This window comes from Anolis sagrei, chromosome X (genome assembly GCF_037176765.1).
Source record: "Anolis sagrei isolate rAnoSag1 chromosome X, rAnoSag1.mat, whole genome shotgun sequence".
Taxonomy (NCBI): Eukaryota; Metazoa; Chordata; class Lepidosauria; order Squamata; family Dactyloidae; genus Anolis; species Anolis sagrei.
In genome coordinates this window covers 23102996-23125649 of record NC_090034.1, presented here as the reverse complement: position 1 = coordinate 23125649, position 22654 = coordinate 23102996, and the positions used below count along the sequence as shown (strand labels likewise).

Genomic DNA, 22654 nt, shown 5'->3' with positions numbered 1-22654 from the left:
CCAAAGTGAGCAATCGGAATGGAAACAATACCAGCATAATATACAAAAAAAAATCAAAGCTGCCATTGGCTCTTTCCCCCAAGGAACGATTCCTCAAAGCGCACATTCCGTACTTCTGTCTGCAGCTTCTCAAGCACACTAAAATTAGCATGCTCGTGGTTTTTGGTGCCTTCATTTCCCCTCCTGCTAAAGATCAAAATAATTTCAAAGGAAAGTAGGCTATTGAGTTGTGACATCTTAGAAATGTTTGCTCCAATAAAATAATTTCCAAGTGACATTTTGAATTCATTTGAATGCTGACTTGAATCCTAACCATAGTTCCTACTCTCTGGATCAATGGATTTTACCTAAGTATTGGTCTCCATTGTCGTCATCATCTCTGATCCTTTGTGTCCAAGTATGATTGCCTTCCAAGTGTAGGGTCTTGGTGATAGGTCTGTAGGTGACTCAAGAGACCTATGAGGACTTTGGTTTTCAGATGGAAGGCAGTCCTGGTCAGGGTTGGCTTGAGGCACCTTCTCCCTCTTGACATGTTTCTCCTTTTTGCCCTTCATATGTGCCTTTTCAAATTCCACAGCACTGTTGGTAACAGCTGACCTCCACTTAGAATGCTCAAGGGCCAGGGCTTCCCAGTTTTTGGTGTCTATACCACAGTTTTTAATGTTAAGCCCATCTTTAAATCTCTTTTCCTATCCACCAACATTCCATTTTCCATTCTTGAGTTGAATGTATAGCAACTGCTTTGGGAGACAGTAATATTTGGGCATTCGGACAATGTGGCCAGTCCAGACAAATCGATGGTGAAGGATCAAGGCTTCAATGCTGGTGGTCTTTACTTCTTCCAGCACTCTGACCATTGTTTGCCTGTCTTCCCAAGAGATTTGCAGGATTTTTCAGAGGCAACGCTGATGAAATCATTTCAGAAGTTGAGTGTGACATCTGTAGATGGTCCCATTTTCTAATGTTACACCATTAAGCTGTATTTCTGGCATTGCAGAGGGATTGGCTGGTGCCTGCTGAAAGAGCAATTTGGTTTTTTCTATGTCCAGTGAGGGGCCAAGCTTCTCGTATACTTCTGCAAAGTGTTTAGAGTGGCTTGTAGGTCTTCTAAATGAACACAGGCTAGGTTATCTCAGCACATTGGAGTTCTATAACAGACATTGTTGTGTCCTTGGTTTTGACTTTCAGTTTGCTGAGGTTAAATAGCTTGCCATCTGTCCGATATGTGATTTCCACGCCGGTAGGAAACTTCCCATCAACAAGGTACCGTGTTATAGCAATAAAGATGGAGAATAAGGTTGGGGCAACAACACATCCCTGTTTGAACCTGATTCCACCTTAAATGGGTCACTTTGGGAGCCACTGCTGTCCAAGACTATTATCATCATGTCATCATTCTACAATTGATTCATTCTAGTGGAGACTTCCAGTAGGATTCAAGATAGGGTATTTAAAAACACACTAAGCTGCACACTAGATTCTAGCTTAAGTGGCTGACGGGGAAAAAGAAAAGGCCTGAGGCTGTTAGGAATTGTGGGCGTTGAAGTCCAAAACATCCGGAGGGCCAAAGTTTGCCCATGCCTGGTCTAATGGTTTGAAATTTTGATTGAACATTAGAAGGAATGTCTTGATGGCAAGAGTGGTTTGGTAATGGAACTCACTGCCTACAAACATGGCAGGTGTCACTTTCTGAGGACGTCTCCAAAAAAATGTCTAGACAGCTACTGAAAGGAAATGGTCTAGCTGGGGTCTTCTGCATTGATGCAACCATTCTATGAGTCTATGATCCCAGTCAGCCCCCCCTCTACATCCTGACTGCTGAAAGAGGTCACCAGGACAGTGAGAAGAGCTTATGGCTTCTCACTTACCTTTGCAGGCCTTACGGTCCGTGATAGATTTGCTCATGTCCCGGTAGAAGCCCTCTTTGCAGTAATGGCAATGTCGCCCGGCAGTGTTGTGACGGCAATTGAGGCAGACCCCTCCACTCTTCCGCCCTGAGAGTTTGTAGAGCTCCATGTTGAAACGGCAGCGGCGGGCATGAAGGTTGCAGTTGCAGGCTACAGGGAAGAGACAAAACAGAAAGAAGAAATAGTAAAAGTAAAGGTAAGATTTTCTCTTGACATTAAGTGTAGTCAAGTCCGACTCTAGGAGTGGTGCTCATCTCCATTTCTAAGCTGAAGAGCCGGTGTTGTCCATAAACGCCTTGTAGGTCATGTGGCTGGCATGACTCGCAGAAGCGGTGCCTATTGATCTATTCACACTTGCATGTTTTTGGACTTCTAGGTTGGTAGAAGCTGGGGCTAGCAACGGGAGCTCACCCTGTCCTACAGATTTGAACCACCAACCTTCTGATCAACAAGTTCTTCAGCTTAGTGGTTTAATCCGCTGCGCCACCACAGCTCAAAGAAGAAATAAGTCCCCCTAAAATGCGTGCATCCAACCTCTGCGGGAGCATGACTGTAAAGAGATATGTGGATGGGGGATTTTAAACTGAAGGGACAGAATATGGAATACGTTACTCTTTGCGATTAGAACTCAAAGGCTCTGCCACCCAGCAAACCCACAAGTAATTATTCTGTGTTCATACCAGTAAATTTCTTTTTTCTGATAACACTATGTAACACATTTTTTTCCCTGGGTGATAAATGCCATTTCCTAATTGGGTCTATCATAAAAACATGGAAAAAGTTTATTAAACTGCAAAAAAAATGTTTTGGTAGGACACCGCGGGGATGCAGCCGTGCAATGGGTTAAGCCCTTGTGCTGCTGATCTTCTGACCTGAAGGTTGGCAGTTCAAATCTAAGGGATGGGATGAGCTTCAGCTGTCAGCTTGGAAATGGAGAAAAAGCACCTCTCCCAAAGCCAGAGATGAGTACAGCCTCCAGAGCCTCAAATGAAAAGAAGTCTTTGCCTTTGTTTGTATTTGTGTCTCATTGTATATCATTGTAATAAGGCATTGAATGTTTGCCTGTGTCTGCTTATATACTGTAATCTGCAGAATATAAATAAAGGGTAGAAAGTGTTATTATTATGTTATTATCCTGCACCACAGTTTGCTATAGTTTTCAATGAATATCTCATTGAGTCTCAAGTAATTCAACCTAGTTTGTGGCAGCCACAAAAATAAAGTTTTGGAGTAGAAGAACTACTTTCAAAGTAAGTACCACACAATGGAACAGGAATAACACTTTCAAACCAGGAACAGAAAAAAAAAATCAAATATTGAGACAGTGTAATCTGCAAACTCAGCAGGTGGAGCAGGTAACAATGGCTTAGTTTACCATCAAACTATTTGCTGGTCATACCGGAAGCTATTGAATTCACTTATGATTTCAGTTTTACATAAATGCCTTGTATTCCTTTACCCTTACAAATGCCATGGCATCCAATGGAACAATGGCTTCAGAGGTCTGAAATTTGCTTTATGTTTACACTGCAATTCCCAACACTAGGAGAAATTCCAATGTGTGATAATTAATTCAGTCTCGATGTCACAGCAAACTACAGTTAGACTAAACCAGGGACCTTTTCATAGATATACTCGGTTTCTGAGACTCTTTGAACATGATTTCAAACGGATCTGATCACATTATGTTTGCCTCATTCTATTAGTAATCCATTGGAAAACATCACAAAAATGGAGTAATTGTACATGGGGAGTTTAATCATGTTTTTTGATTTGCTACGATTTTATACACTGCGGCACTGTTTTTATGTGTGAGAAAAATAATTGTATTCCCTCAGCCCAAATCTCTCAAGAATGGGAGTTTGAGACTTCTAAGCTACATCACTGGGCAATTTTAGGATTATTTATTTTTTTAAGTGGCATAGGGAGACATTCAAATGGATTAGGAGGAGCCAGCTTTCCATGTTGTGATGGTCAAAGCACAGTATTTTCAAATGGTAAGAATTGTAATAAGCGAGTGCAATGGGGAGAGTATGCATCCCATCTGAATATTTTGGAAATAGCAACCTTCTCAAGCCTTCATTTGTTATTTGTTATGTATATAATTGCTTACTGTATTGTATACGTGTATAATAATTTGCAGTTTTTCTTAACTCTTTTGTTATGGGAGGGGCTGCTGACCATATGATCAGAACTGGGATTGTTTAGGACTCAGACTCCACTTTAGAAACAGTATGTTTCAGACTTCAGTAGGAGATGTTTTCCTTTCGGGTGCCAGCAGGAACAGTATGCTTAGATTTCAGTGGGAATTGTATGCTTAGAGGCTTCAGCAGAGAGATGCTTTGGACTTTGGACTGTTGATTATAGGAAAGATGCCCCGTGTTACCAACACAGAGAAACTACTTCAAATCTATTTGTAGCTGGATTGATAAGCAAAGTACCTGTATGCTAAATACATGAAGTTTGTGATTAACCAACTATGTTACTTTTAAAGAAGTATGCTTATTTTTGTCTCTTGAGAGAAATATTTAAAGGCAAATATGTTTTAAGGAAGAATAGAATCCTTTTAGTTGGCAACTAAAAGAACACTTCTGAAACTCTGCTGAATATGTGTGTGTGTGTGTGTGTGAACTGGCATATCTTTGTCCCTAACAGTTCAAAGACATATTTAGGACATCAGTTTAACAGCTAAGAAATCTAACTGCCTTATATGAATGCCATTTTCCTAAAAGGTTATGACTCTAACAGGTCATGCTTTTACCAAGAAGTTATGGCATCATTTTTTGAAATGTTGTGACTACATAACAAGGTCATGACTTTCCAAAGATCATAAAATCTCCAAAAGATTATAGAGATGTTCATTTTTTCAAAAAAAAAATAGTATGTGTCCAGTTCTTAAAAAATATGGGTGCAAACTGATATACATGGATTATATCACCATGTGATAAAGTCCCAGGAAAGAAGGAGCTGGAGAGTTTGAGTGCAAGGAAAAGAAGGGAGAGCACGTACTCAAAACACAGTCCAAAGAGCCAAAGAACAGTAGTTTGGCTATGATATCTGGAGTCAGCTAATGCTGATCTGCCTAAGCATAAAATACAGTAAGTCAAAACACTGACTATGCCTATTGGGTGTTGGATGGGGATGTTTTTAATCATGCTGTATCCAACCCTGTCTGTAAAAATCTTGTGAAAGGAAAACAAGCCACATAGGTTTAGAAAGCACAAATAGCCGAGTGCTGTGAGAATGTGCTCTGTGGTAGTATCTTTCTTAGACTGGATCATTTCACATCCCTTAATTCAGTGCTGAGATCTTCTGTGCTTTTAAAAAGCATTTAAAAGTCTTGACGAAAAGTCTCGACTGAGCCACAGTGTCGATAGAAGCACAGTCCCCAAAAAGAAATGGGGGGAAGTGACTCCCCATTTGTTTGGCTCCTGCTTCTTCTATCTGCAGCCATTGCCCATGCAAGGACCACCCGCCTTGAGCTGGGCTGGGACAGAGAGAGGGGGCAGGGGCGTCTCTCCGTTATTCGCTGCCAGAACTATTAAAGAACACGAACAGTACCAGCTGTGGCCAGGTTATGAAGCTGAGGAGGGGGAGGCAGCGGGAACAGCAACAGCAGAGAGCTGCTGCTAAAGTCATTTCCTTGGCTCCCCTCCTCTCTGGGTTTCTTTCCCCCTCTTTTCAGCCACAGAAGGCAAATGTGGGGAGAGAGCTGGTGATCCCAGTGTGATAAGATTTGTTTTCTTTTACACAGAATGCCAGGGAGCATCACCAGCTCCTGTTTAGATAATGGGAACAAGGTGCCTTCCAGCAACACCCAATGCCCCTTTTTCCTTTCCGCCACCTGTCCTCTTTCCTCCCCTGCTTAGGCCAACTCTGAGGCTTGGGGAGAGTTTTTCCAGGCATGCTGTGAAATTCATTAATGTGTCAGCCTGCGATTTAACTACTGGGCCTGCTTACCATTTGCATGAAACGTCCCTTCTGCAACACTCCCCCCCCCCCAATTCAGCACCCCATCCCCGCATTGCTTGCAGCTCTCTCCTGCTCCCTTTAAGCTTCTTTTCCTTCTTACAGAAGGAGTCTTGGGGATATTTTTTTTGGGGGGGGGGGGCTCAAATGCTTGAAGATCAAACAATTACAAAGCACAACCAGCTTTCTGCTGGCTGGAGTAATGTTCTCCATATACCTTCCCAGAAAACTTTCCTCAGAGCAAGCTATTACAGGTAATAATAACAGTTACATTTCCATAATGCACCCATATACACACCAAATAGGCAGGAAAAAAATCTAGAAACCACATTAAAAATGTTTTCAGAACCAAGTAGACCACAGTACTCAATCACTCTAGAGAATGAATCCACTTTCAATCCGGTTTCTGCCTCCTGCAGAATTCTTGGGTTTGTAGTGTAGTGAGCCTGTTAAAAGCTCCTTCCTAAACTACAAACCCCAACATTTTACAGGAGGCAGCAACTGGATTTAAAGTGGATTCATTCTCTAGTATGATGCAGTAGCATAACAAGGTGCCCGCCATACATCATTGCTCTAAAAAGGATGATTTGTCATTCCAAGGCACCCTCTGTCTGAAGTCGAATCAAATCTAAAGAGAAAGAGTCAAAGCAAGGAGGCCATCCACAGTTAGCTGTACCCAGACATTAACCCATGGGTGATCTAGTCTATGGTAAACTGTACTGTGTTGCCAACTTTAAATCACAGAAGGAAACTCCAACACACACTAAGGGCCCTTCCAGACAGGGCCTATATCCCAGGATCTGATCCCAGTTCTTTTGTTTATCCCAGATTATTTGGCAGTGTGGGCTCATATAATCCAGTTTAAAGCAGAAAATCTGGGATATAGGGACATTCTGGAAGGACCCTAAGACAACTTTTACTATCAGGAAATGATTCATAATGCTTCAATGGAATCTTTGAATCCTTTGCTCTGCATGAGAAGCTGGAGCTGACAGATGGGAGCTCACCCCACTCCCTGGATTTGGCTCACAGACCTTTTGGTCAACAGTCCTGCCAGCACAAGGGTTTAACCCATTGTGCCACTGGGGCTCCTTTCAGTTCCTACAAGTCCTGACAACTGGTTAGCTGGCTGGGATTTCTGGGAGTTGAAGTCCAAAACACCTGGAAGGTTGAGAACAATTGGCCTACAGCATTTACGACAGTATTCTTTTTAGTTTCCTGTTCAAGTCATTATAAAAGGGCTGTGGTAGCACAGCTGTTCAGATTTGTAATTTGGGATCCAGAGTTCTGTTTCCATTTTGGGAAGAATCTTCCCAAAAACAGAATGGGAGGGGGAGGAGACCCAAAATTTGAAACAAAAACAAAACAGAGACAGAATGGATTTCCATCATTTGGCATGCCCCTACTTTTCAAGATGTGATACAGGTGCCTTGGACTGCGAGAAGATCCAACCAGTCCATACTTTAGGAAATAAAGCCCGACTGCTCATTGGAGGGAAGGATAGTAGAGGCAAAGATGAAGTACTTTGGCCACATCATGAGAAGAAATGGAAGGAAAAAGGAAGAGGGGCTGACCAAGGGCAAGATGGATGGGATCCTTGAAGTGACTGGATTGACCTTGAAGGTGCTGGGGGTGGTGACGGCCGACAGGGAGCTCTGGCGTGGGCTGGTCCATGGGGTCACGAAGAGTCAGAAATGACTGAACGAATGAACAACAACAAACAGGTTAAATAAATAGATGCCCAGGTCTGTCATGCACCCTGTCATTCTTTGATCACTGTAAACTCTCACAACTGACAGATTTCATCTTCTATGATGAAGGTAACACTGAACTCAGCCTAAAGAAGCTCACAGTCTCCGCACCTAAGCAGCAGGATTGGCAAGGCGGGCTCAGCTCCTTCCCCAACATGACTGAGCTTGATGTCTCTTCTCTCTGTGCCAAGCACATCGTTTGCATATCCTTTGCCTTCCCTCCCAAGTTGAGGAGAGGAAGAGCAGCTAAAAACTTGCACTGTAACCACAACCTGCAGCCAGTTTTTGTTACAGCTCAATCTCTCCTGTCTCATGTTAATCACTAATTAAAGGCCTGAATTGGTGCCTGCTGTTTGAGGGTATTAATAAGAATTTAATTGCATAGTTTTGGACTAATTATATATGAGCTTGCTTCCTTCCTTGCCTAAAAGGAGCCAATTTTTTTATTCCTCCTCTTTTAAAGGGAAAAAAAATCACACGACCGATTAAACAATCACAGTTTCAATTAATTTGTAAATAAAGGGCCAATTACATAACGCAGCAACTCTCTGTTCTCTTTCCAAAAGCTGCCGACATTCCCCCACGAAGTGGTATGTGTAACCTGTCTGCTTTCTGCAAGCAAGTTGAGCATTAAGTTGGCTGGGAATGATTAGCCGGTGAAATGGTCTTGGTGAAATTCTAGAGCAGACCTCAGTGCCAAAACCACAACTGATTGGAAACTACACCCAGTGCCTTGGCTGGAGAAAAGCCCAGACACAATCGCTCCATTATAGAGAGGGGAATGCTACTCCTCTAAATCACCAAAGCCATCCTAATGGAATAGTTTTAGCACACCACCAACACCATGTTTACCTTCGGCACTACTTGGGCATGGCTTCATTACACCAACAACTCACGTGGCAGCTTCAAGTAGCAATACTAGAAGGAGTCACTACTATAGGAGTGGGCCACACATTGGAGTAACCCTCTGACTTATTGGAAGATCTGGATTTTTGCAGGTATCTTTTAAACCTGGAATAAACCTGGATTGGCATTCCAGGTTGAATGCATTACCCTGTCGTGTTGCTGAATGCTCCAAGCTAATGTGCCTTCTACACTGGATTGTCTGCCAGTGTAGATGGGCCCTCAGAATTAGCAAGTGAAGTAAAGCAAATATAGACAGAGGCTGGGACTGCACCTACACTGCCAAATAATTCAGTTTGAATTGCGTTATTTGGCAGTGCAGATCAACCTCTATCTACACTGCCATGTAATGTATTTGAAATGCAGATTAACTGCATTAACTGGATTATATGAGTCTACATTGCCATATTAAAACAGTTCTGAAACTGCACTATATGGCAGTTTAGATCCAGCTGGAGAGCGCATATGTGACAAAAGCAGCATAGGGAAGTAGTGATGCTAATGTTGACAATCCTTATGTTGACATGATACCTCAACCATACTATTTATGAAGTTCCTATATGTTCTAAGTGCTATGCAAAGATTACAAAAACAATACTGTCTCTGCCTGTAAGCTGCTCTTCTAAAAGTTGCATAAATAAAAAGAGGATAGATAGAGGAAACAGGTCAGGAAGCATATTCACACTTCTACTAGCATCAGTCCCCAAACATGAAATATCTGTACACAGTATACAAGTGAAAACACAAGCGTGTTTCTGTGGCTGGGGTGTCCACTTACACATACAAGCTCTTGCCTTCACAAACAGGTACAGCTCCCACTGCTCAGGGGACACCAATGGTCCTCCCTCCAATGACATTGAAGGTCACTTGGCTGGTGTACATGTTCATGAGCACCATGAACATGTACAAGAGCCCTGCCAATGTCCTCCACAAACGCAATACTGCCCGCCAGCCAAGTGAAGGCTTTTCATAAGGGGACAATTTCATCCTAGATTGTATGTGCTTTCTCCACCACAGGCATCCCAGTGTTTCTTAATCTCTCTGTTGGTGTAGAATTTGCATAATCCCTCCAACTGCTTCTCCCTTAACCCTTTCCTTTCCTTTTCCATGGCACTGTGAGCACTATGAACCCAAACACTGATGGATCTGGACCAAACTTGGCACACACACATGATATGCCGAAATTTGATTACTGGAGGGGTTTGGGGGGAACTGACTTTTCTTTCTGTGACCTCCACCTATGATGGACCTGGACCAAACTTGGCACACAGAACCTCTATAAATAACTCAACCTGCTGGAGAGGTTTGAAGGGACTGACTCACCACAGTGGGATTTGTAGTTTATTCTGTAGCCAGAGAGCACGTTGAACCCCACTGATGATGCATCTAGAGCAAACTTGCCCAACATAACACACTTTAAGTACTGATGGAGTTTCTCTGAGTTAACCTGGCTAGATGTCAGTTGTAGTTCACCCACAATCTGATGAATTTTGTACAATTAAAATTAGACTTTTTCGAATAACCCAGGCAGCACTGGGAACCCAAGCAAGTTTTTTATAAACTGCAAAATATGAGTGCCAGATGCTAAGGTTCATGGTCCACAGAGCCTTCAAGAGGTAAAGCACAAGCCGCTTGACTAGTAACTGACAGTTGCTTCAACATTATGAATAGCATAGCAGAAGTGAAAATGACATTCACAATTTATTTCCAAATCATTTATCACTTCACTTAATGCAAGGGCAACCAAAATGCTATAGTATGAAATAATAAGTACATACCGATATGCTATAAATCTATAGCAATGGAGAGAGACATGGTGATTCCACAGAAGCTGCCTCTGGGCAATCCCCCCCCCCACCCCACCCCACCCCAATTCAAACTAAAAGAGAGAACAATTATAAAGTCATGTCATATAGATGCAGACCTCACCACAGAATTTATGTACATCACACCATTTTGAATATGGCATATGACTACAAAAGTCTTCAACTAACTGTAAACATTGCAACCTCCTTTAAACACAAAGCACTACAGAATGTTAAAGAAACATTCAGATATACCGAAAAGCCCCAGGACTTTCTCGTCGATGAGGAGGTAGTCTTTGCCCCAGCTACTGTGTTAGCTTTAGCCTTCTGTCCCTTCTGTTCCTGTTGCAAGTCCTGCTAGCTTGGAGTCCTCCTGGGTATATCACTTGCAAGGTGGAGAGGATCTTAAGGAATCTGACTTCTATCAAGCTTGGATCTGAAGCTAGAATTTCAAGCCAGTTGTGCTTAGGGTGGCAAGGCAGTAGCATCATCTGACTACCTCTTCCTCCCCCTCTTCCCTCAAGAAGTTGCCAGAAAGGTGGAAGATTTGTTTGGTTGACATCTTTGCCGATTGGAGTTTTTGGAATTGGATTGAGGACTGCAGGTTCACCATCCCTGCTCTAAAAAGTACAGACACCATCAGCATCTGGCAAAGCTTCTTAGTGAAGATGGAGGTGAACCATGACCATGGAGGTCATGCCTGAGGACATCGAGTGTGGCACTGGAAAAGGCAGTCATTCCTTCCAGGATGGAGCTGGCCTTTGCAAAGCAAGATTATAATGAGGACCGATGGGCAGAGTTTGGAAAGGCTGTCCTTTTTTCAAAAGACTGTACTTTTAGAATCTCCCATCTTCAGAACCTGGGAGTTGTATTCCAAAAAAGCAGTGGACAGATTCCGATCCATCTACCATCCAAATTTGCTAGGTCTAGGCTTCTCCGCTCCACCTGGGAAAGCAAAGATGCCTCCCACTGAAGGATCTTCTGAGTGATCTCCAGCATTGTGGCAGAAACAAGGAGAGGTGCACAAGGTGCATTCGCCTAGGAAGAGGAGAAGCCTGCTTGAACTAGCTTTGCAATAGGGACTTCCCAGGCGGGCCCTCTCCCTTTAATTGGTACTAATTGCTGCGTCTGTTCCTGCTGGCCGGTGAGATGTCACGGTTGAAAGGCACTGAGGGGAACGCTTGGGGAGCTAATCCAGCTTTCAGCTGCTAAGCCCCCTTGGAGGCGTGTGATGGAGGGGCTCTTTCACCCAAGGCACAAAGCCTGCGAGAGGAAAGGGGGAAACAGGAGAAGGAGCCGACAGGGAAAACTTTCACACGGCAGCTCGGCTAAGCTGCCTTTGTGTGGCTGGACCATCAAGGACATCTTAAAGGGACACTGCTGCCCTCCCCCAACTCTGGGCCGGCATTCCTTTTCTCTCCTCTTGTTCATCTTTTCAGTCCCATCTGCCAAAGGGCACGCACACACATACACAAATAGGGGTACCGATGCTAGGAGATGTTCAGCTAGCGAGCAGGGATTTTGGAGGGAAGGATCAATGATGTCAAGCCACATCACACTTGAACTCTGCTCTTGGGCTGCTCTCCCAAATGTCAGTTTTATGCTGAGCCACCTTGTCTTTTTGTTTCACACGAAAAAGTCACTTGAAAGTCCATGGAAGTGCATAGGCTTCTTGTTCATTATCTGGAATTCTTCTTATATTCTGATGCCCTGCCCAAAGCTGTTGCAACATGAGAATGGGGTAGGCAAAACCTGTTTGTGAAAATGCAGTATTTTCCCCAAAAAAACAAGAAAAAATGTACTATAGGAACAACAGCTATCCTTACGAACCAGTCATGGCCTATGAAACCTCTTTTCAAATAAATAAATAAATACATACATATATAAGTATAGAGAGCTCCAAAGCAGTGGATTAATGGATTGACATTTTTTCCGGAGGTTGCCATTTGCTTTTTTCCACAATGCACTTAAAGATGTAACAATATAACTAGAGTTGTCAAATTGCAAAGTGGAGGCGCCTCGTGTCCCTTCATGGAGAAGAGGGGATTTCAGCAAGAATAAATACCTCTGAGTGCAAGTTTACAGGTGTCACTTGACACCCACCACTTCTTGAAATTCCCTCTTCTGCTTCCGCTCATGAGATGAGGTCCTACAACTGGTTACTTTGTATGATTTCATCTCCCTTATAACTTGCTTTTACCCATGCATATCTACCCATTATTTCCCTAAAGCCATTCAATATGTCTGAGGAAGAAGAATACAGGAACACTCTTGCCTGTGGAGCGCATGTCACAATCTGCCAGTTATGCAACTGCCGGTTGCAAAAAGGTCAACAGCATTCTTCTAATTGCAATTGCCGACCTTTTTTTTTTGAACCACATTGTTTTTATTGGAAGGCTAGCAGCTACAACGGGTAAAAAGTTCTACTCCATCAGGCATTAGAAGTCCTGCCCATAGAAGAAACACAGAAAATGGTCTCACCTAGGCACTCATTGGCTTCTCTCGCAGTGGCCCTCTGCCATGGACGGTCATAGTGGAAAGGTTTGCAGCGATCACACTCAGGGCCTTCGGTGTTGTGCTTGCAGTCACACACCAGCTTGCCTTCCTTGTCCTTGACACAGCGAGAGGCGTGCCCATTGCACTTGCAGCGTCCTCCAACCTGAAACTCACCCACAGAGTAGTAGTAGGAGGAAGAGCTTGCCCCACCATCCTCATCCTCATGCTCCCGGCCCCCTAGCTCTCGGAACAAATGGGGGCGGCTGAAAATCACTCGGATGTCGGTGGCGGTCACCCAGTCCTGAAGCACAGGACTGTTGTCAAAATCTTGGGCTGAAGGACGCCCATCCAGCGTGCTGAAGGCAATGAGGCCTCCGGTCAGTGGGTAGAGGTCAGTGTGCCCATCTGTGCACAGAGACTCCTGCTCGTTTTGCTTGGTGACTGTGGCTTTGTTTGGCTTACCATAGATCCTACGACACTGCGATGAGTAATACTGGTAAGGCACCCATGTTTTGCCATAATCCATGGACTTGAAAACAGCAGCCGATTCCGGACGAGGCGAGCAGAACTGGAGGCTGACATAGATCACCTCAAACTTTTTGCCCAGTGACAGGGTGAGGCTGATGTTCTGGGGTGAATGGTACAAGGTCTCTGAGCGCCAGCAAGTCATATTGGCTGCGGTGTTGAGGTCTGTGAGGTAGGATGCAGGGTGAGCCTTCCGGGCATCTGAAGCATCGCAATGCCGGGTGGGCTGTTTGCCACAAGTGCTGGAGGCGTGGACCTCCTTCCCAAAGGCGGCATTGACAAACTCCGGGATGCAGCGACGGGGTGCCCCTTTTTCATCATAGCAAGGGTCAGGAGGGGCCTGCTGCACAGCAAAGGGGTTCACAGCCAGAGAGAGGTCAAGTCTACAGGCCATCAGGAGCAAACCGAAGGCGAGCAAGAGGTCCATCTTTATGCTCCAAGACACCAATTTCTCTCTAAATGAAAAGGAAACACAGTGTGAGAATGCTTCCAGTTCCCTGGGGTCCAGGAGAGAAGGAACAAAAGTTTATTGCAATGGGGAATGTGCATTAGAATAGGAGGAGGCAGATTGCTTGCAAACATAGCTCAACATCTTGGTGTCAAGGGGAAAACGCTGGACCCACAACCAAAGAAAAACAGCTATTATTTAACTTCCCACCACTAGCAGTATTTAATGTCAACTGCAGTGGCTTCCTATGCCACAGGAAAATGCTAAAGCACCTTCCTGTATTACCGAAACATAGACACTGACAAGACAAAGTGTCTCCTCTTCTGAAGGTGAACATTTTCTGTATGTTTGCATGTGGCTGTATGTAATTTCAGCTTTGCGCCCTATCATCATCAGTGAGCAGAGGCAGCAGATAGGTTGAATAAATGGCCAGAAACAGCCACAACTGGTCTATGAGTTGCCTGCTGCCCAAATGTTTTGAAAGGTGTCAGGATGGTGGAGGGGCAACTGATCATGCCACCAACCTGTCACTTCTTTTTTCATGTCAGGGGCAACTTGAGAAATTGCAAGTTGCTTCTGGTGTGAGAGAATTGGCTGTCTGCAAGGACATTGTCCAGGGGACACCTGGATGTTTTGATGTTTTACCATCTTGTGGGAGGCTTCGCTCATATCCCTGCATGGGGAGCTGGAGCTGACAGAGGGAGCTCATCCGCACTCCCCCCGCATTCGAACCTATGACCTGTCGGTCTTCAGTCCAGCTGGCACAAGGGTTTAACCTACTGTGCTTCCGATGGCTCCTACCCTGTCACTTAGGAAAGTACAAGAAGCAATGGGGTTTACATGGAATTTCTAGAATATTTAACATTTTGTATGCTTTCAAGAAAACTGTTAGTCTGATTCTTTTTCAGGGATATTGCATAACTTGCATCCAAGTTTGTTGCTGGGTTGTTGTTTTTTTCAGGAAGGGGATATTTTCTGCATGAACTCAAAAAGGGTTCTTTCTGCTCTTGCTACGAGGCTCAGCAGGAGTGGGAAGACACTAGCTTCGCTGCATACATCCTCTGCACAACATCCCATTACAGAACACGACCAACTTATTGCAATGGTTTTTGGAAGCCTCCTTGTGTCCTGCTCTGGAAGAAAGGGTATGTCATTTAAGGCATGTGCAAAACAAAGTCTAGCAAAGGAAAAATGCTTTTCTGGTTAGAAATTAAATTTTCTAGGTCTGCACAAAACAAAACAAAACAAAGCAAACAAACTTTGCCCAGCTCTGTTTTTATTACCCTGAAGAACATTGCTTTTAACAATCAAATGGAAGCTGTAACCCAGCCAGAGTTTTCCTCGCACTGCTTTGAGGAGAGAAATCCAGATTTCTCAGAGTTCTGCTTTGCAAGCACACACCAATTGGATATGTAGTCACATCCTTATCCAAGCAAAAAAGAAGACCAAGTTATGGCCTATCCCATTATATAACTTCACAGTGATATGCCAAGACATTCTTAACATTTGTAAAGTAGCAAGAAGTTAATGTAGGCCTATTAGGCAAAAAAAATAAAATAAAATAATAAAAATGAAGAAATCCAACAGGAGGGCAATTCTGTTCATTTCTTGGTTTTTAGCCCTGTCCCTGGGGTTATTAGGGGCTCTGAGTCAGAAAATTGTATTGGATAGATTGCATCAGCTGTAGTTTCTTAGATATGGTTATCACAGTTTTCTATGGGTAAGCAGATAGCAACTGCTAGATGGTATATGTTCTCTGTCACAAAAACTAGAGCTGATGGGGGGGAAACTGTGTCATTTTTGGAACCACCAGGTCAAATATATGCAGGGATGGGTGTAATGTTTGAAGCACCAAAATGTGCGTTGGCCAGGATAGCGCATGCCTGCAGTTTGCATCTGCCCCAGCGCTGGTGCAGGGCCCTAGTTAAATATTTCCCGCTTCCCCCACCATCTGCGTTGATCTCCCCCTTGTTTCTCTCTTTATTCATTTGCTCAGTTTTTCCTGACCTCACCCTCTCCCCTTTCCAATTATGCCGGAGCTTCAGGTGTCCCCTTCTCCAAGGGCTGTGTGTTCCTGCCACATGCCGGGTGAAAATTCAATGCTTTAATTAGCTCCTAATGCCCTCAGTGGGGGAGCCAGCCTCCGAGCCCTGCATCCGAACATCAAAGGCCGAGGGGGAAGTTGGGAGCTCAGCGGGGCTGATCCGACCCCAATGGGCAGCTATTCTCTCCAAGGAGCAACACTTGTTCCCACCCACTGCAAAGCCAGGGCAAGAGTTTACTCCCTGAATGAGATGTTAATCAGGCAATTTCCCGCCTGCCTTCTGCCTGTATCCTGCTTTGGGTCCCCCTTTGAGCGCTTCTCCTCCCTTCTGATGACAATTAATAAGGCAAAGGAGCCGCTTCTGATAGCTTCCCCTTTGCTTGACATTTGATCTGGAGAGCAATTTCAGCCTGATGTTCAAACACTTAAGACAAAGTAAAGAGTTGCCAAGCAGGAAATACACAAACCTTCCAGAATGTAACCAGATTTAGGAAAAGTGACTTTTCTGAATTAAAACTTCAAAACAAAACAAAGGACAAGGGCATTCAGGGATTTTTCGGAGCCCCTTTTCCAAACTCTGGCCTGGTTCACTAGTCAGGGCCAGTAAAACCAAGCTGGATCACCATTCAAACAAAATCTGACCAAGTCATACATGCTAGGGCCTAATACAGGCATAGACAAACTTGGGCCCTCCAGGTGTTTTGGACTTCAACTCCCACAATTCCTAACAGCCTCAGGCCCCTTCCTTTTCCTCTTCAGCCAAGAGGCTGAGGGGGAAAAGGAAGGGGCCTGTGGCTGTTAGGAATTGTGGGAGTTGAAGTTCAAAATACTCGGAGGTCTCAAGTTTCCCCACCTTTACCTAATAATTACCAAAAGGCCCCAGATACTGTCTGATTTTGGAAGTTAAGTAGCACAGCCCTGGTTAGTATATGTATGTGAGACAAATAAAAAAATTCTGCATGCTCTATTACCAAAGAAGAGACTGGCAGTATTCTTTGCCTAAGAATGTATGACATTCATGGTGCCACAATAAGGACGCTTCTAAACAGGTGCCATAGAAGTAGATTGAAATTAGATTAAAATAAACTGATTTTGCTACGTAGTGTCAACACAAACATACCAGAAACTGGTTCCAGGCTAGGATGGTGGCCACAGTATCCACTAATTGCAATCACACCAAGGAATTGCAATATCTGCAGCTGGGCAACTACTGGAAAATGCAGGAGTTTTTTCTTAACCAGTCCACTGAGTTGTGCTGATGTGCATTGTCAATTCAGGCTCAGATTGTGGCAGAGCACAGGAAGTGAGAACAATGTTGCAGAAAGTGAGAATTGCCATGGGAATGATGGGCTTTTGTCTCCCAGGAGAGTATTTGTTTATCTTCCGGCCAGCAGTTTTTAAAGTGCTTTCTCACTACCTCATTATCAGTCATCTGCATTTTGGCCCAGGTTTTGAGCCCTGCGAAGGGTACAATCTGATCAGCAGCAGTGCATTATCCAATTTATTCTGGACTTTCTGGTGAGTTTTAAACATTCTGTGTCTGGTTTGATGCACACTGCAGCACACATTGGGGGGCATATGTTTTGTGAACACACTACTCTCAACCCAGTTTCAAAGTGCATTATAGTGTCAGTGTAGAAGAGCTTGAAGTCAACAGGTACGTACACACACTCATTCATGAAACCCAATCAGTTCTGTTTGTAAGATGTCTGATACCTTTCCAGATGCCCATAATTGTTCTCCCAGGAGACTATTTTTCATACGATTGTTACACTAAAGTTATGCACACTAAATGTCCTCCTTTACACTCTTTTCTAGAGTTGTGCAGGGATCTGTTTCCCTTCTGCACCTCCACTTCTTGTGGTACCTTTGGGAGCATGTAACGGGAAGGCCCCTCCCGGTACGAAAATCCACTTGACACAAAAGCAAGCAGGAGCCAATTTTGGCTGCTTTGCTGCTTTTTGGCATCATAGTTTAATCTTTTTTTATTAATCTCCCAGCAAACAAAAAGAAAAAACTCATTCCCTGAAAACTAATATCACTAACCTCACCTCTTCCAGGAGGTCATCAGTCTTCCTGACCTGGAAGTGGGAAGTCTCCTTCAAATGCTGGAAATGAGAGAAGAAGCCTCTGCCTTTGTTTGTGTTTGTCTGTCTCTATATAATTGTAAAGGCATTGAATGTTTGCCTATGTATGTAAATGCTGTAATCCGCTCTGAGTACCCTAGGTGAGAAGGGCAGAATATAAATTAAGTGTATTATTATTATTATTATTATTATTATTATTATTATTATTATTATATTCTATAGGTCATTTTGGCAGACCAGACTTTGCTTCAACACTGGTTTTTGCCAAAGACGTCAGATTATAGGCAATTCCTTTTGGAATATCATAGTGATTGGGAAATATCAGACAACTCAGTGCATACTCTAAGCTCCTTGCAGAAAAGGTGATATAGTAATCTGATAGATAAATAAATACACATTAATTGCACAAGCTAATGCAACCTGTGGCATGCCCGCCACCTGAATTAGAGAGGCAGGAAGGTTGACAGCCAGTCAAATGCTGACTGCAGGGTTTTTGCAAAATAAATAACTTTTAATTTGGGCTGCGTGGTTGTATTCTATCCTGTCAAAATCACTAATTTGGCTTCAGATGAAAAGCCCATCCCATCCTAAGTCTAGATATGGGCACGTCATCTGGATGACTGACTATTATGTTATGCTGTACAACAGACCCACAGTCTGACTCAAGGCAGCTAGAGAATAGAAAGAAAGATTATTTCATGTTTTAACAAACTATGTGTGGACATCCAGGGGATTCCATCTTCCCTCTGTCATTTGTAGCTGTATGTCTGTATAAGCTTCCAGCAGTCCTAGCCAAAATAGGAGGAAACAGTACTCAACTTTGCTGTGGATATTATTTATTACTAGCTTGGGTACCTGGCATTGCCTGGGTTATTTGAAAAAGTCATTTTTTAATTGTACAAATTGCATAAGGTTGTGGGTGAAATACAACTCACATCAGGCCAGGTTAACCCCAAGAAACTCCATCAGAACTTAAAGTTTGTTATGTTGGGCAAGTTTGCTCTAGATGCATCATTGGTGGGGTTCAGTGTGCTCTCTGGCTGCAGGGAAAACTATAATTCCCACTATGATGAGTCAGTCCCCTCAAATCCCTCCAGTAGGTTGAATTAGTCATGGGGGTTCTGTGTGCCAAGTGAGGTCCAGTTCCATCATCAATGGGGGTCACAGTTTCTCTATTTGTGGGTGAACTGCCACTCCCCAAACCCCTCCAGTAATCATATTTGGGCATATTGGGTATGCATGCCAAGTTTTGTCCAGATCTATTCGTGTTTGGGTTTACAGTGCTCTCTGGATATAGGTGAAATACAAGTTCCCCAAATCAAGGTGAATTTTCCCCATAGACCTCCAATATTGGTTTCTGGTCATGGGACTTCTGTGTGCCATGTTTGGTCCAATTCTATCTTTGGTGGAGTTCAGAGTGCTCATTGATTTCAGGTAAACTATACATCCCAGTACCTACAACTCCTATAAATCTCCCCAAACCTCTCCAGTATGTTCAGCTGTTGATCAAATCCTCTGTCTGCTGTGTGCCATAGAAAAAAAAATAGGAAAAGGTTATGGGAAAGCCAGTGGGCGGGTCATGCAAATTCCTCACCAATTGAGAGAGGAAGAAACACTGGGATGTCTGTGGTGGAAGAAACACATGAAAACTATGTAAACCTTCACTTGGGTGGTGGGCAGCGCTCTATAGTGAGCACATATTCATGGTGCTCACTATAACCTTCAATGTCATTAGAGAGAGGGCCATTGGTGTGTCCTGAGCAATGGGAGCTACAACTGTTTGAGGAGGCAGGAGCTTATCTGTGTAAGTGCATGGCCCATCCACATACAAACATACATATTTTCAGTTTCATTATGTGTATAGATTCCAATAATACCCTGGCTTCTCTCCAATGAGATCACAGAACCATGTCCATATATAAACACAATGTATTCTTTTAGAGCCCAGGACATTTCAGAGAATAGGACATTTTTAAATTGAAGAGCTGCATCAAATACAAATCTGCACAAAACCCTTATCTGGTATTTCCCCTTCTCATATCCCCGCATGCATATATGGGAGAGGCTCTAACCTATAAGTGAAGCCCATCTCTTCCGGCAGAAGGCCAACCCAGTCAACATTCAACCATGAGTTTTGGTTTGCATTCTTTTACCACTATATGTCAATTTTGTATCTGTTTTTGTTATAACTGAAACTGGTGCAAAATGCGGCGGCTCGTCTTCTCGCCAGGGTGCCAGCGAGGTGTCGTATCACCCTAATTCTACAACAGCTGCACTGGCTTCCGATTGAGTACCGGATTACTTTCAACCTGCTGGTACTAACCGGTAAGGCCTTATATGGTCTGGGGCCGGCATACCTGAGGGCCCGCTTATCCCCCTACCAACCCCAGAGATTACTTCAGCCTGAGGACCAAAATTTGCTTGAAGTCCCCAACATGTGGACTTATCATCTGTCCTCTACTAGGCAGAGAGCCTTCTTGATTGTGGCCCCTTATTTATGGAATGCCTTGCCAGTTGAAACCCGAACCATCAAAGAGCTACTTGCTTTTCGGAAAGCCTGTAAAACCTTTCTTTTTTGACAAGCTTTCGATGGGTGAATAACTCGGGACTATGTCTGTTTCGCATTTTTATTGTATTTTAAAGTTGGTTGTATTGTTTTAATCTACTGCTGTAAACCGCTCCGAGCCAAACTGGGAGTGGCGGTATACAAGTCAAATAAATAAATAAATAAAAATAAATACGTTTTTATATGTGTGTGTGTTTATCTATGTAATTTATTGTATTTTTATGTTCATCTGTTTTTTAATTTGTTGCACTCCGTCTTGAACCATGAGGAGGGGCAGGTAACAAAATGTATGATTATTATATTTACATGTACACAGGTCTGGAGGGACAGGTCTGGATTTGACGCAGTTCTCCAGGAATGGGCGCAATTGGCATACAAGCCTTAGTTGTGCAAAGGCCAACCTAGTCACCGCTGTCACCTGGGCTTCCAGGCTTAAAGCAGAATCTAGGATGACCCCCAAGCTACGCACCTGAGATTTCAGAGGGAGTTCAACCCCATCCAGCTCAGGCTGAAATGCCATTCCCAAATTCCTCCTTCGAGACACCAGTAGTATCTCTGTTTTGTCTGGATTGAGCTTCAACTTGTTCACCCTCCTCTAGTCTATCACTGCCTTCAGACAACAGTTCAAGGGTAGGACTGCTTCCTTGGCATCAGTTGAAAAGGAGTAGTAGAGTTAGGCATCATCTGCATACAGATGATACCCAACTCCAAAACTCCGGATGATCTCTCTCATCAGTTTCAGGTAGATGTTAATAATAATAATAATAATAATAATAATAATAATAATAATAATAGTAATAGTAATAATAATAGACAGAGTTTTGGATCACAATACTCCTGACCTCACAATCGTGTTAAAAAACAAAGTATAGATTGTTGATATTGCAATCCCAGGAGACAGCAGGATTGAAGAGAAACAACTGGAAAAGCTGACACGATATGAGGATTTAAAGATCGAACTGCAAAGACTTTGACACAAGCCAGTAAAGGTGGTCCCAGTGGTGATTGGCACACTGGGTGCAGTGCCTAAAGATCTTGGCCTGCACTTAAACACAATCGGCGCTGACAAAATTACCATCTGCCAGCTGCAAAAGGTCACCTTACTGGGATCTGCATGCATTATTCGCCGATACATCACACAGTCCTAGACACTTGGGAAGTGTCCGATGTGTGATCCAATGCAACAGCCAGCAGAGTGAACTTGTCTGCTGTGGACTCATCTTGTTGTGTTTCAAATAATAATAATAATAATAATAATAATAATAATAATAATAATAGGCAAAGCCAATGACCATGGGAAAATGGGAAATCGAAGTCCTCACTGCAAACATCTATGCTTGGGAAAGTTAGAAAGATTCAGTGCCAACAGTCTTGCATAAATGGATACCCTCCTCTTCTGGGTGTACTTCCAAAAGGCCAAGGGAAAGGTTATATCTATGCTGCTGAATTATAGTCACAGAATGCCCTGTAATGAGATTTCAATGGCAATTCATTTCCCATTGCTTAGGGGCCACTAGGCTGTAGAGCAGTGGATCTCAACCTTACGAATGCTGCGACCCCTTAATACAGTTCCTCATGTTGTGGTGATCCCCAGCCATAACATTATTTTTGTTGCTACTGTTCTGAGTCGCCTCCGGGCTGAGAGGGGTGGTAATAAATATGGTAAATAAATAAATAAATAAATACTGTTATAAATCATAATGCAAATATCTGATATGCAGAAAGTGTTTTCATTCACTGGATCAAATTTGGCACAAATACCTGATATGTCCAAATTGGAATACTGGTGGGGCTGACTTTGTCATTTGGGAGTTGTAGTTGCTGGGATTTATAGTTCACCTACGCTCAAAGAGCATTCTGAACTCCACCAATGACGAGATTGAACCAAACTTGGTATACAGAACTCCCATGACCAACAGAAAATACTGGAAGGATTTGGTGGGCATTGACCTTGAGTTTTGGAGATCTAGTTCACTTATATCCAGAGAGCGCTGTGGACTAAAACACTGTTGGGTCTGGACCAAGCTTGGCACGAATATTCAATATGTCCAAATGTCTAAATGTGAACTGGCAGGGCTTTATGGAAAATAGACCTTGACATTTGGGAATTGTAGTTTCTGGGATTTATAGTTCACCTACAATCAAGGAGCATT

General features: G+C 43.4%; 1 protein-coding gene across 1 annotated transcript in view; it reads right to left on the bottom strand.

Moving 5' to 3' along the window:
* The window catches only part of LOC132781878 (netrin-3), a 97736-nt gene that overhangs the window by 45350 nt on the left and 29732 nt on the right, over positions 1 to 22654 (bottom strand). The window contains exons 2-3 of the mRNA XM_060786405.2: positions 12817 to 13811; positions 1869 to 2057 (exon numbers count right to left, since the gene is read on the bottom strand). Of these exons, the coding sequence (XP_060642388.2) occupies positions 1869 to 2057; positions 12817 to 13783 (1156 nt within the window). The 5' untranslated portion in view covers positions 13784 to 13811. The remainder of the gene's footprint in view (positions 1 to 1868; positions 2058 to 12816; positions 13812 to 22654) is intronic.